Raw genomic sequence first — 15274 nt, 5'->3', positions numbered from 1 at the left:
TTCCCCATTGACTTCCATTATCGGCGGATTTTGACGGATTGCCGTCCGTTGCATCCGTTTTTGTGAGGATCCGCCATAATGTTGCTGTCCGTTAACATCCTCAAAGATTTCCAAACGGAGCTTGCAACGTTTTTTTGGCCGGCGGATCCTCCAGACACTGATTTAACCCCAAATTCTGTCTGGGTGCCGGACCAAAAAAAACTCTCTCTCCCTTCCCCGGCCAGCGGTTCCTGTAAATTTACTCATTTTGCGGATCCGTCAAAAAACGGATCCTGTGGCATCCGTTCACATCAGTTAAGAACGGATCCGCTTCTCCACCTTTTTGGCGGATTGTAACTGACACAAAAAACTGAAGTGTGAAAGAGGCCTTAGCAGAAAGCTTAGGCCTCTTTCACACTTCAGTTTTTTGCCATCAGTCAAAATCTGCCAAAATTTGAAAATAGCGGATCCGCAAAAATATGTATAAAAAGGGATGCCAGCTGATGGAACGGATCCGTTTTTTTAAGGATCCGCTATACCGATTTAAGTGCGGATCCTCAACAAAACAGATCAGTACCATCCGTTGGCATCCGTTTTTCACATCCGTTGGATCCGTTTTCTTGCGGATCCGTTTTTCCACACCTCCAAAATGGGATGTTCCCAAATATGATTCGCTCTTGGAGAATGCTCTCAAATGTGATTGGATACTGGAAACTAGGGAGAAATATATCTAGGGTGTTGAGATACAATTTCTTTGAAAGGTTTTAGAGCTAGTGGCAGCGATGGAAGGAGTTAGTGCGAGTCTGGAAGGAGTTATTGCGAGTATTGACAGCTTCTGTGTGGAATTGGATCTTCACTTGAATCGGTTGGCAATTATTGCTCTCGAGAGGGAGAAAAGAAGATTGCGAATCCTGCGTATGAGGAGACGGCGCCAGTAGATTCATCCCATTAATGCGCAGAGGTTCACCCGTGGCGTTTTTTCCACACTGTACCTGGAATTGAGGGATAATCCGGACAAGTTCTTCAACTACGTGCGCATGAGGCTGGAATTCTTTGAGATATTGGTGGATCGTGTTGGAGAACAAATCCTGAGAAGGGACACACAAATGCGGTTTTCTATATCACCGGCGGAGCGTTTGATGGTGACCCTTCGGTAAGTTATCTACTTTTTAAAATGTTTCAGATTCTGCAGGCTTTTATTGTTATGTTATGGCTTGTAGTTTGTATTAATTTTACTCTTTTTTCCACTTTTTAACAGATTCCTGGCAACTGGAGAATCCTTCACCTCCCTCCATTTCCAGTTCCGGATTGGGATTTCAACTATTGCTGGAATTGTACAACAGACCTGCCGGGTATTGTGGGATTCTCTACAGGAGGAATACATCCCAGAGCCAACACAGGAGAGGTGGCTGGAGATTGCCGACAAGTTTCAAGAAATCTGCCAGTTTCCAAACTGCATCAGTGCCGTGGATGGCAAGCATATCAGGATTGTGAAACCCATGGGATCTGGTTCACAGTTTTACAACTATAAGAAATACTTTTCTATTGTGCTTATGGCCATTTCGGATGCAAACTGCAAATTCATTGCCGTGGACATTGGTGCATACGGTCATTCTAATGACTCTCAGGTATTCAAGATGTCCACCATGGGCCGTCGCTTGTATGGAGACAATTTTGACTTCCCACCTCCAAGACCACTCCCTGGAACAACAGGCCCACCAATGCCTTTTGTGTGCGTTGGCGCCGATGCTTTTCAGCTTTCTAAACACCTACTCAAACCATATGGTAGTCGTGGATTAACACACCGGAAAAGAATCTATAACTATCGGTTAACCAGAGCGCGCAGAGTGGTGGAGTGTGCGTTTGGAATTTTAACTGCCAAATGGAGAGTCCTGTTAACGGCCATGAAAATGAAAACAGAGACTGTGGATGAGGTGGTTAAGGCCTGTGTAATCCTGCACAATTTTGTCCTTTCAAAGGAACCAGTTTCCATCGATGAAAATCTGTCTGAAACCACCTTGTGGGATTATGAGCAGCAAACTTTTCGGAGTACTGGCTCAGTGGCAAGAATAAGGGACACCTTTGCAGACTATTTTGTGACACCAGAGGGACAAGTGGACTGGCAAGATGACATGATATAATTTTCTTCATACCAATTGTGAGTAACATTTTTTTTTTTTTGTTTTTTTTAACTGAAATTTTACCAAGTGTTTGGTTTTCCCAAGCATTGTGTTACCATGTGATTTGGTTTACCAATTTTTTTAAGTTTTACACTTTGCAGTGTTACCAATTGTTGGGTACCAAGCGTAAAGTTTTACCAAGTGTTGTGTACCAAGCGTTTTACACTTTGAAATGTTAACAAGTGTTGGGTACCAAATGTTGTGCTACCAAGTGTTGGTTTTTTGTACCTTGTACACCACCGGTGTACTGTGAAATATTACCCAGTGTTGTGTTACCAAGTGTTGGTTTTTTGTACCTTGCACACCACCGGTGTACTGTGAAATATTACCCAGTGTTGTGTTACCAAGTGTTGTGTTTACCTTTTACACCACTGGTGTAATTTGAATATTTCCAAAGAAAGAAACAAAAAAGAAACACAAAGTTTTTTGAAAAAAAACATAGTTTATTTCTGAATTTGTAAGGCTGGTTTCACATTAGCGCATTTTCAGCGCGCGCACGGCCGGGGGTAGCTCCGCCCCCGATCCGGCTCTCTGCCCGGCGTGCCCGCCCCTTCCTTGTAGCGCCGCCTCCTAGCGGACAGCGGCGCCTGCGATCGGCACACCCTATCTTTAGCATAGGGTGCGCCGATCGTGCGCAGGTCGTGCGCTAGTTGCGCTTTGACCTGCGCTGCGCACTTATGACGGTGCGCCGTGCGCGCCAAAATCCGAAAAGTTCGATTTTGGCGCGCACGGCGCACCGTCAAAAGTGCGCAGCGCAGGTCAAAGCGCAACTAGCGCACGACCTGCGCACGATCGGCGCACCCTATGCTAAAGATAGGGTGCGCCGATCGCAGGCGCCGCTGTGCGCTATGAGGCGGCGCTACAAGGAAGGGGCGGGCACGCCGGGCAGAGAGCCGGCTCGGGGGCGGAGCTACCCCCGGCCGTGCGTGCGCATAAAATGCGCTAATGTGAAACCGGCCTAATAACTGTATTTTTTTAAAAATTTTTGTTGATTTTTTTTTTTTTTTTTTTTCTTTGGTATCTTAAACCTTTTTTGTAACTTTTTTTTTGTATATATTACCTTTTTTGTAAATTATTTTTTTTTTTGGTATTTATTTCCTTTTTTTTGAAAACAGAAAAAACATTATAAAGTGTGATAATGTTGGGTGGAGATAGTATTGGAGGGGTTAACAGGGTTGACCACATCGAGGGGGGGGTAGAGGACTGGGGAGGGAGTTGGTGAGGACCAGAAGTGGAAGGGGGGTTTAACACATGTGGTTGGGATGGGAGTGGATGGACAGACGAGGTTTGTGGGTACATTGAAGGTGTATGTGGGGGTGGGTATGGTGAGGGCATTGGGGTATAATGCAATGGGGAAGGAAGGTACTGGGAAGAATGGAATGGGGAACTAGAGAAAGGAGAGGGAGTGGTAGGAGGAGGGACGGCTGTATGATGGATGGTGGTGGAAGGATGGACGGGGGAAGGATGGACTGTGGAAGGATAGACAGGGGAAGGATGGACAGGGGAAGGATGGACAGGGGGAGGATGGACAGGGGGAGGATGGACAGGGGGAGGATGGGATGCTTCAGCAAGTACTTCCACTAGAGCATTCTGACAGGCTTGCATCACAAGCATCTGCTGGTGAGTACTTAAACCTTCCATTTGCCGGACAACAGATTGAAAAAAGGTATGTCTCGGTGTCTAGTTTGATTCTAAATTCATCTGTTCCATGTATCTTCTGAGTTCCATGATACTTTGATTGATCATGGTCAACCCAGAAGATAACCGTTCTCCATAAGTGTGGAAACCATGCTGGACAGATGAGTTTAGACTCAAACAGTCAGACAAGGTCATCCTTTCCTGACTCCTCAGACGCTGCCGGCCAGAACCAAAAGTTGGTCGAGATGTTGCGGCAGTGTCTGAGGGGTGGGGAACAGGGAACAAGTCGTCACCAGCAGCTTCATGTGATGAAGTCTGCCCTGCTGCTCCAGTGCTGGTGGAGGGGATAGAGGGATGAGACAAGAGGGTAGGTACATAGGGGTCGGATACCTCGATGTGGTCACCGGGGGCGGTCTCACTAGGGATCACTCCAGAGGGACGCAACTCTGATGCAGACTCCCGAGTGCTGCAGAAGGTGCTAAAAAAAAAGGAGAAAAAATGTATATTAAAAATACTGATATTTAATTTAAGTCTGCTGAAAAAAAATTTGGTTAAACATTTCTACTACAGAAATGGTTTGGGGAATATTTACCTTCTGCACACCATTGTTGATCGCAGGAACGCCAGGGCTCGGTAGTTCTTGTACTGGGGTCCCCGGCGTCCTCCCGATCCACTCGGGGTCTGCATCTCCTTGTTGTAGTCCCTCTTGAAGCGATCCCGGAGCGACCGCCGCCGTGTGATAACCCTGTCACCTGTGAAGCAAAAAAAAGGGGTTTAGTATTCAACACTTCACATGCTGGAATATAAGTTACTGAAGTTGTAATACTTACGCACAAAATCCCTGGCCCTCGCATTGAGTTCCTCCCAGTTCTCAATAACTGAAGAACAGACCTCATCCCAGAGCCGTCGGGTGGTTGGTTGGTCGGCGTGTAGACGGTTTGCCATGTTCCACAGCGGCTCCCGGTTTTCCACCTCACGGATGAGTTCATCTGTATCAATCATGACACCCTCCTCCAGATGTCTCCGGGGAGCACGCTGTGAAACCTGTGAAGATAAAAAACAAAACAAAAAATTACGTTCTATTCAAACACATGATGTTCATTTAAACAATTATCCAAATAGGGTTACTTACCGTTTGCCGACCAACAGATGCATCACCTTGACGACCCTGGGATGTCCTGGGAGTCACTCTAGTGCGGGCACCGGATTCTGAAGACTGTGGGAAAAAAAAAAAAAATTTGTTTTGATGGATGCGTAGTTATTGTGTGTGCACTGTGATGAATGTTTGTGTTGGGTGTAGCATTATGTATGTGTGTATGTGCTAAACTTACACTCTGTGCACCCCCTCCTTGTGTCTCTCCACCTTGCACGTCTCCTCCTGGAAGCTCCTCTGAATCAGCTTCCTGCCAAAACATAATACATGGATAGTGTTTTTAACCAAAAAAAAAAAATTAGTTTAAATAAAAAAAAAAAAAAATTTTTTTTTACCTCAGCTCGCTGATGATGTGAGGGGGAGCTTTCAGGAGAAGACATTACGGTTTGGGGCAGCTGCGTTGGCAGCTGCGTTGCTTCCTGCAGTGATCTGCAAGTATAAAGACACTTGTTAAGCTACTATACAAAGGATCATAATAAGCTTTCAGGCCTTTATACTTACAGGGAAGCTAATGGTTGGCTGGCTGTCTCTGCTGCGGCCTGGCTGACAGTCTCTGCTGCGGCCTGGCTGACCTTCTCCGCTGCGGCCTGGCTGGTGGTGCTTGCTGAAGTGATCTGCAAGTATAAAGACAATTGTTAAGCTACTATACAAAGGATCATAATAAGCTTTCAGGCCTTTATACTTACAGGGAAACAAATGGTTGCCTGTACTCTGCTGCGGCCTGGCTGGCCGTCTCTGCTGCGGTCAGGCTGACAGTCTCTGCTGCGGCCTGGTCGGTCATCTTTGCTGCGTTCTCGCTGTTTGTCTCTGCTGCGGTCTCGTTCACCATCCGTGCTGCGGCCTGGCTGGCCGTGTCTGCTGCTGCCTTTCTGGTGGCGCTTCATGAAGTGATCTGCAAGTATAAAGAAAATGATATGAAAATTTTAAAAAAAAAATCTTCATTTGTATATAATTTGTGTAATTCCCTGAAACTAAGTATACACAATTTTAAGTGTTTGCATGTCTAAATTCCCTTATCTCTCACCGAGTGTAACCACAGTGATTGAAAGTGTGTAATATTTTGTGTAAACCCACACTTTATCTTTGCATGTGTTTGAATTCCCTGAAAAAGTGTACCAGTGATTGAAGGTGTGTAATTACTGTGTATACCAGTGTTTGCATCCCTCAAAAACTCTCAACGAGAGTGTAACCAGTGATTGAAGGTCTCACCGAGAGTGTAACCAGTGATTGAAGGTTTTTAATTTCTGTGTATACCCACACTGTGTTTGCATGTTTTTCAATTCCCTGAAAAACTCTCACCGAGAGTTTAACCTGTGATTGAAGGTGTGTAATTGCTGTGTATACCCAGATTTTTTTCATGGTATGTTGCAATCTCTCACTTTTAACCACACTTGTATACCAAAAAATCTAATGTACCTTTATGGTAACTTAATTTTACCTTTTTTTTAAATGATACTAAGGAGATTTTTTAAAAACAGTTTTTTTTTTTGTCTAATTTTTTTTCCCAACAAATAGGAGCTACTCTGCTCTTTATTTTAAATACCACAATAAATGAAAAATAAAAAAAACACAGATTTACAACAAATTAATCACACCACAATTACAAATATGAAAATAAAATCCAATAAACATGCAAAAGAAAAACAATTAAAATATTTAAAAAAAAACCCACACAAACACGCATAGCACAGCCAGGCCACACACACACACACTCCAGGGGTCTTGCAGGAGGAAGATTTGCAGCTGAGTAGACGTCTTCTATCAGTCAGGCTGGTGTTTGATGTCTGGCTCGGTGTCTTCAGTGTGGCTGTTGCCAGATGTCTCGGCCCAATTACACCACATACAATACCAGTTAGGTCGGTTTCACATTTGCACTTTATAGCGCAGCGATGACCTGCACACTGCCGCCGCTAATCACCGCCCCATCCGGTCATCACCGCCTACTAACACACATAGACGCTTGCGATCTGCGCACCCTATCTTTAGTATGGGGTGCGCAGATCGTGCGCTGGCAGGATTTTACCGTGTGCTGCGCACTTTTGAAGGTGTGCCGTGCACGCCAAAATGCAACATGCTGCGTTTGGCGCACAAGGGCACACCTTCAAAAGTGCGCAGCACACAGTAAAATCCTGCCAGCGCACAATCGCAAGCGTTCATGTGCGCTAGTAGGCGGCGATGACCGGATGGGGCGGGGATTAGCGGCGGCCGTGTGCAGGTTATCGCTGCTCTATAAAGTGCAAATATGAAACCGGCCTTACACCACACAATCACAGCATAAGAAATACAATATTACAGTTGTATGAAAATAAAATGCAGTACACATGCAACAGAAAAAAAAAAAGGATGGAAAAAAAAATGCATTACACACACACAGACCGCACACACACACACACACACACACACACACACACACACAGACCACACACACACACACACACACACACACACTCCAGGGGTCTTGCAGGTGGGAGACTTGCAGCTGGGCAGGCAGGTTTTATAACTCTAGTTCAATCTTCTATCAGTCAGGCTGCAGTCGGATGTCTTGCTTGGTGTCTTCAGTGTTGCTGGTGCCGGATTGTCTGGGCCCAATTACACCACATAATCACAGCAATCACAGCATAAAAAATACAATATAATTACAGTTGTATGAAAATAAAATGCAGTACACAAGCAACAGAAAAAAAAGTATGAAAAAAACCAGACATGCAACACTCGCAGACCACACACACACACACACACAGGCAGGCTACACACTAGCAGGCCATACACACACACACACACACACAGAAATGTCATAAATAGGTATACTCACACTTGTAGGCGAGCTGGTACTGGCAGGCCTCTTGATAGCTGATATGTGTGGCAGCTTGGTGGGTGTCTGCAGGCTTGGTGGCTGTCTGGCAGGCTTGGTTCCTGGCTGGCTTGCTGGCTGACTGCTACTGCATGTCTGGGCCCAATTTGCCCACCTTATATAGTTTTGGGACTGTCTGGAAAAGTATCTTTTTTTCTGGGCATGCGCAGTGCGATTTTGCGGATCCTGCCGGCGGATTCCGCAAAATCGCGGGTCCTGGCGGATCCGCCTCCCATAGGCGCCCATTCTACCGCATGGTGGATGACGGCGGATCCGCCGCCACCCGCCATTTTGACGGCGAAAAAAAACATTGCAAGCTCCGTCCCCCTCAGACAGAATCCGCAAGGAATTTTGCGGATCCGTCGAATACCGGACGCAACGGACGACCATCCATCAAAATCCGCCACTAATGTATCCCAATGAGGGAAAAGGCGGATCCGCAACAAGAAAAAGCGGATCCGCCATTTTCAAATTTTGGCAGATTTTGACTGATGGCAAAAAACTGAAGTGTGAAAGAGGCCTTACGAGGGCAGAAAATAACTACAATGAGGTTGAGCGGGAAGCCCTGGCTGTGAAATGGGCCCTGTACACCTTGCGCTATTATTTACTAGGTTGCCAATTTAGGCTAGTGACAGACCATTCGCCCCTAACGTGAATGTCCCAGGCAAAAGAGGGCAATGCGCGGGTGACACGCTGGTTCTTAGCATTACAAGGGTTTAAATTTTCCGTTGGGCACAGCGCACAGAAATGCAGTTGCGTTGTCTAGAACGCACTGCTTGGTGACTCGTGTCCGACCCCACAGGCTCGAACAGAGGAGGGGGTGTGTGAGGTGCCAAGGGGAGAGGTACTAGAAAACTGATATATTTCCCCCCGTTTCATTTCATATGTCTCCCTGTACTGATAGTGAAGCCAATTTATTTCACTGTAATCTGGTCCTGGTTTCTTTAGTGATCAGCATGGAAAAGACTGGTGGTTCCCCGTCCACACGTTCAATCCTGGTTTTGATTCCTGACATGTCCAGCTGATATAATCAGGAGGAGCTGGGCTCTCTCTCTCGTCTGCTGGGCTGTGAGCTGACACAGTAAGACTACATGGACTTCTTTGTTATTGTATAGGTTTATTTTGTAGTTAGCCTTCTATTGTTAGTTAGAGGCCAGACGGCCATAGATATTTTATTTCATGTTTGGCATGTGTAACATTAAATGACCAATGCACAATAAAATACGCCATGCCCTTATCCGTGTGGAACTCGCTAGACTGCTGATGTGACTCCATAGCCACCCCCTTGTGCCAAAGCAAAGATCCCTGTCATGATCCCGGTGCAGGTTTTGACCTGCACACCTGGGGTTAATGATTGTGGCCTCTTTCTGGTTCTGCGAGAGCTTCTTAAACCCCTGGGAAGCTTCAATCCCTGCCAGTTATACTTTTGCCTTTGGCCTAGTGTGCTGACCCCTGTGTGCCTGTTTGTTGTTATAGCTTGTTTATATGGTTCTGACCCGATTCTGTTTCCCATTGTGAGTTTGCCTGCTGATTTTGTTCTGCGTATTATCTCTGTGTATGACTCATTGCCTGTGACCTGACTACTCTCTGCTCGCCCCTCTTGTACCTTACAGCTATCTCTGTGTGTTGACTTATTGGCTACGTCTGACTATTCTCCCTGTCTATGCCCCTTGGTAACTTTGTCTCGCAGTTACCCTGCTAGGAGTTCTCTTGCAGCTCCTTGCTCTCTGGAGTTTCGGCCACGCCCCAGCAGTCACGTGCTTCAGGTCCTGCGGCTCTGAAGTACGCATCTACTCGACTGCTGCCCGCTTCACAGGTATCTTTGAGCACAGTTCGCTTTACTCAGGACACACGCACTGGCTCAGTGAGCAAGTTCAGTGCGGTGTTCCTGAAATTCCCAGCTGAGATTTATATATACTGTATATTCCCCACACCGCGTACCTGTGATTTCTACATATGTTCCTTCACACTGCCTGCACTCCTACTAATTTTTCTCTTGCAAAGCGTTGTCTTCTGAAGCCAGTTCCTGGCTTCAGCGTCCAAGTCAAGGAGACGCATGACATCGCTGCCAAGCTCCCAGTCACGTGCACACCGACATCAACTGCTGACCTCTGATTGTCCGGCAACTTATATTGCGGAGCACGGACCGGCACGTTCCTGAGCTGCCATACACTTCAGCTGGATGTGCATCCAATTACCCACGTTCAGCTGAATTAGGGACTGGCGTCGGCGGCGTCCGCACTACGGCATCATTTCATCGAAGGCACTCTTCAATAAAATGGTGCTGCAGTGCAGTATGCGCATGCACTGCTCCCGACCCAACACTGCGCAGCTGTCAAGTCTTCAGTCACAAGGACACATCTCCGTTTACATTATAAATATAATGCATGACACAATACATGCAATACAGTCCACACTATTACAGCATGACATTAATTGAAACCAAACAGCCCCCATTATAGTTAAGCTATGATAGTTCCCATGACCATTATTGGGTTTGACATCTAAAATATGAGATGTCAGGGATGAATATTATTATTTGACCTTTGTATTGCGTAAATGATCTACAATGATTGGTTCTACATAAAACTTTGAAAATGTGCTCCGTTAAGCCTCACAACTAAAAGTACGCCACTTTTTTCACTTTTGCTGGTATTTTTGGTGAAAAAGGAAACAATTTTAGTGGAAGTGGTCATCAAAGCGTATTTCCTGACTGTTTGGAGGGTGGTGGTGCTGCGTTAGGGGTCCTGTTAGTATAGTTTCTGACCCATTACTTTGCTTGGAAGGATGCCATTGGCTTCATCTGCCTAAGGCTTCAAAATACCTTGTCCTGACCCTGATCATATTGCTAAAGATACCAAAAAGCAGGTCTGTATATGAAAAGAATCTAACCAAAAGCAACATAGATGTTTTATATATATATATATTTGTGCATAAAAGTATTATGCAAATATGAAAAAGAAAGTGTGTAGATACAGTGACTTTCTGTATAAAGGAGCAGATGATGATGATTCCACTTCTTGGGCCTTGGTTTGCACTTATGCTGATTTTGGACATCCAGGTCTGGATCACACATGACAGAGACGAGATCTGTGTAGTTGAAGTTTTCCTGGATTCCTACAGCATTGTGATCAACCATATGGCCTTCTGTCTGACCATGGGCAGTAAGGTGAAGGAGCAGCCGCTTCCTTCCATCTGTCCATGGCCTTTTAGGTGAAGGAGCAGCCACTTCCTTCTGTATGTACATGGCCAAGTAGAAGAAGGAGCAGCCGCTTCCTTCTGTCTGTACATGACCAAGTAGGTGAAGGAGCAGCCGCTTCCTTCTTTCTGTAATATCCGGTAGGTGAAGGAGCAGCCGCTGCCTTCTTTCTGTAAATATCCGGTAGGTGAAGGAGCAGCCGCTTCCTTCTTTCTGTAATATCCGGTAGGTGAAGGAGCAGCCGCTTCCTTCTTTCTGTAATATCCGGTAAGTGAAGGAGCAGCCACTGCCTTCTTTCTGTAAATATCCGGTAGGTGAAGGAGCAGCCGCTGCCTTCTGTCTGTCCATATTCGGAAGTCTTCTCCTTACCACCACATTGTTGATGAGTCGTCCAGATGGTGACATAGCAAGTATTGCTGAAAGAAGTCCTTCAATTTCAACCTTTAATTACTTGCTATGTTGCTCCAGAGGAAGGCGAAAAATAACCCTGAGGACTCGTTGATGGATTGTCCTCATATCAAGGGAAAAAAATTCCTTCCTGATCCCAAATATGGCGATCGGAATAAATCCCTGGATGTTTGGTGCTCAAATCTACGTGGGTGTTATGTGGTGGAAGCTCGGTAGGTTTGTCACAGTCCGGTTAATGCGAAAGTCCAGTTTTGTCGTCTCATCGGATTAATGTAAATCTTCAATCCTGGATGTTACTGGAATGGGGCTGATTGTTATCAGCTTAATAGTCTTGCTGTAAGAAGAGAAATATACACGTCTGAGAATCAGCTCCTCACATTCAGTCTATACAGTTTACTGGGGGATATAACAATAAGGGGTATAGTGGGTAAGTGCGTTACTGGGTAACATTATGGATGTCCGTATGTGTTATACTTACATAGTAATATGGGAATGGTGGGTCGGATCTGCCGCACTCCACATCGCTCCAGTCTATGGAGTGGAAGAACGGGTGGGACCTGATGGATGTTGTTATGGCAAATCGGGCAGATGGAGTTTTGCAGAGAAGCTAGAAAATGAATGAGACCATTAGTCATTAGATTATGTATTATTACTGATAAGTTATTACACAATGTCTATGGACTGTCCACATCTTATCTTCTATCCTTGTAGTCCACCGTCATCTTTATCCATCTGGGCAGCACGGTGGCTAAGTGATTAGCGCCGCAGCCTTGCAGCGCTGGAGTCCGGGGTTCAAATCCCACCAAGGACAACATCTGCAAGGAATTTGTATGTTCTCCCTGTGTTTGTGTGGGTTTCCTCCGGGTACTCCGGTTTCCTCCCACATTCCAAAAGCATACTGATAGGGAATTTAGATTGTGAGCCCCATCAGGGACAGTGATGATAATGTGTGCAAAACTGTAAAGCGCTGTGGAATATGTTAGCGCTATATAAAAATAAAGATTTATTATTATCTGATACTACTCACCCCTTTTATGATGTCAATGGTATTAGTGCATATCCCTGGTGGAAAATAAGGGATGTGCTCACGCAGAGACTGGTGGTATTCGTCCAGTGAGCCTTTGCTGTAAAATGGCCAGTCACCTACACTCATCATATATAGGATGACTCCGAAGGAAAAGGAGTCTGCCAGATGGTTGTATCCTTCCTCATTCATTATCTGTGGGAACAAGAGATTGGAGAGAAGCTGAATATAACGGGAAAAATGACACACAGAGAATATGAGTACCGGTCTGTGATTAGATGTGAGCAGGATACATTGGGATCAGATTATCCCTCCTGCTATCGGCACCAATCACACACTGATGTTCCTTACCTCAGGCGCTACGTAACCCTTAGTGCCAGCATTCCACCTCACTATGGCACCCTCAGACACATTCATGACTGATAAGCCAAAGTCGGAGATTTTGATATGTCCGGTGTCTTGAAGGAGGATGTTATCTGGCTTCAGGTCACTGCAGGGAGAAGGAGCAGACACTGATTGTGAGGATTATTCATGAAAATAACTTTCTACAATAGATATGTAAGGAGACAACAGAGAGTCACAGGTGACAGATTTATGGAAGTGAAATGATTACCTATGTATGACGCCGTGTTCATGCAGGTATTGTAGTCCGCACACCATCTCTGCCGCAAAGAGTCTGTGGAGATGAAAGTAAAAGATGGATCAGTGGTTATATACACAATCATACGGAGAACATGAGATCACGCACGTGTCCTTTTCACCTCATTATTTGCTCTTGCTGTCATTCTCCATTGCTCCAGGACTACATTGTGCGGGCAGCGGATAATTAAGATTCGCTATAAGACATTTACCTTGTTGTCTTTGTGTTAAACATCATTGAATCTTTCATGTGGTGAAACAGGTCTCCTCCGGCCATATAGTCCATGGCTATTGCATATTCCGTAGGTGTCTCCATAAACGCCCTCATAGACATTAGGTAGGGGCACCCGGCAGCCAGTCTCAGGACTTCTACCTCTGTAGAGATTATGTGCTCACAAGATTTCTTGTCCATGATCTTAATGGCCAGCAGTCCTTCACTGACCGGATCTGATGCCAAGCTGACCTGGAGAAAAATCACAACAGATCAGACCAAACTCCCATCTATTACTCTGTATAACATGTCACTGGTTTATTCCAAGTATCATTACATATGAACATCCTGTAATAAATAAGTCCATCCCTCCTGTGTATCTGTGCAGGATACATTGAGGGTCACGGACAAATATAAATTGACACTTACTTTTCCATAGCCTCCTTTTCCAAGATCTTTCAGGAACTCAAGACTGTAAAGGTCCATAGGTTGGTCTGTGTGGACCAGTCCTCTGTGTGGAGAAATCTGAACACTGGCATCACCAAGGCGTCGTGCCGGCATGTATGGTGTGTCGATGGACATCATTTCCACTCCATCGATGGACATCTTATCCATTCCATCTGCAAGAGATGATACAAGATTAGCCCCTTAGCGAACACATGGTGGAAATGTTTGTCAGGTTGTGTAGTAAATGTATGGAGCGGGCTCAGGAGCTGAGCATGCATCGTACCAATGCCTGCTGTATTACATAGCTGCCACCTGCCTATAACGTCAGCGACCAGAGCGTTCTCCGATTACTGTAGTTTATCCATTTCAATGCTGACAATTGTATTTAAACTAAGTGACTTCCAATTTCTGCCTACGCAATTGCAGGACATAATTGCTGGGGGTTGGTTGTTTAAAATGACTACCTGGGCCTGCTGAAAGCCCCTGACTCTCACTTCCCTTCTCCTGTGAAGACCAGCCTGGCTTAATTTCATATGAGAACATTAATTTAGCTATATACAGTTCTATCACAGTACAAGCAATCAGAAAATCACAGGTTCAAGTCCCCTAAGGAGACTAAAGAAAAGAAGTAACTGAAAAAATTGCTACAGAAGAAAACAGAAAATGTAAAAACTTTAATAATAATAGCAATAATAATTATAATAATAATATGCATCTGTATTATCACCGTATCTATATTGGTCCGATACACAAAAATGCAATATTTATTATTATTAACGCAAACCGTAAACACTGAAATGAGAAAAAAAATGAAAATTGATTTTTTGAGAGTGCCGTATCCACTTAAACAATTGTAATGAAGAGATATCACAATGTCCGCTCTACCCAAGAAAGGTATCAATAAAAGCTACAACTCGACACGGAAAGAAAAGTCCTCACACAGCTCCATCAAGCTATCAAAATTAAAAAGATACAATGTCTCAAAATATGGGGACACAAACCAATTTTTTTTTTTAAATTCACAGTTTTCTTTCAACATCAAGTAAAATGAAAACCCCTATGTATATTCAGCATTATCACAGTTGTCACTGACGTGGAGAAATATTTTGTGAGGTCATTTTTACCACTTTTTTTTACCCACACTTTAAATCTTTTTCCCTATTTTCCAGAACATTGAATGGTAAAATAAATAATGTTCAAAACTACAGCTCGGTCCACTAAAAAAACAAGTCCACATATGGCTACTTTGGCAGACAAATTAAAAATAGTTATTGGTTTTATAAGGAGTAAGAAAAAAAAACGGACAGTTACCAGCTCAAGAAGGGGTTAACAAATATAGCTCCAGAAGAAATATTACAATTTTATACAGCATTATGTAAATGAGCAGGAAATGTCTAATATTTGGGCTCCCATTCATCAAAACTGTCCATTAGCAAAAAGTTCCTGTTGCCGATAGCAACGAATCACAGCACAGATTCTATTTCTTAACATTCTATAGAACAATGAAAGCGCATTGTGATTGGTTGCTATGGACAACAAGGACAG

The 15274-nt window shown here is 44.6% G+C and overlaps 1 protein-coding gene across 3 annotated transcripts; it reads right to left on the bottom strand.

Moving 5' to 3' along the window:
* Window positions 1-3210: 3210 nt before the first annotated feature.
* LOC141051027 (protein kinase C-like) lies at window positions 3211-14165 on the bottom strand. Of its 3 annotated transcripts, XM_073547825.1 has the most exons (9): window positions 12436-12534; window positions 5637-5842; window positions 5452-5564; window positions 5286-5379; window positions 5129-5200; window positions 4930-5013; window positions 4628-4841; window positions 4390-4549; window positions 3211-4275 (listed from the first exon to the last, which is right to left on the bottom strand). In XM_073547825.1, the coding sequence occupies exons 2-9, from the start codon at window positions 5832-5834 to the stop codon at window positions 3840-3842; spliced, it is 1371 nt and encodes a 456-aa protein (XP_073403926.1). In that variant the 5' UTR covers window positions 5835-5842; window positions 12436-12534; the 3' UTR covers window positions 3211-3839. The 3 variants fall into 3 exon arrangements, with proteins under 3 accessions (XP_073403926.1, XP_073403942.1, XP_073403935.1); XM_073547834.1 differs by lacking the exons at window positions 3211-4275; window positions 4390-4549; window positions 4628-4841; ... (3 more) ...; window positions 5452-5564; window positions 5637-5842 and adding exons at window positions 10827-11742; window positions 11887-12015; window positions 12784-12922; ... (1 more) ...; window positions 13284-13534; window positions 13712-14165 and having other exon boundaries at window positions 12436-12627; XM_073547841.1 differs by lacking the exons at window positions 3211-4275; window positions 4390-4549; window positions 4628-4841; ... (1 more) ...; window positions 5129-5200; window positions 5286-5379 and adding exons at window positions 12784-12922; window positions 13046-13108; window positions 13284-13534; window positions 13712-14165 and having other exon boundaries at window positions 5462-5842; window positions 12436-12627.
* Between the last annotated feature and the right edge of the window lie 1109 nt (window positions 14166-15274).

The sequence above is a fragment of the Dendrobates tinctorius genome, unplaced genomic scaffold (assembly GCF_039654945.1).
Source record: "Dendrobates tinctorius isolate UK_male_01 unplaced genomic scaffold, ASM3965494v1 ptg000011l, whole genome shotgun sequence".
Lineage (NCBI taxonomy): Eukaryota > Metazoa > Chordata > Amphibia > Anura > Dendrobatidae > Dendrobates > Dendrobates tinctorius.
Note: the sequence above shows the minus strand (reverse complement) of the source record. Positions and strands in the feature narration are given on the sequence as shown.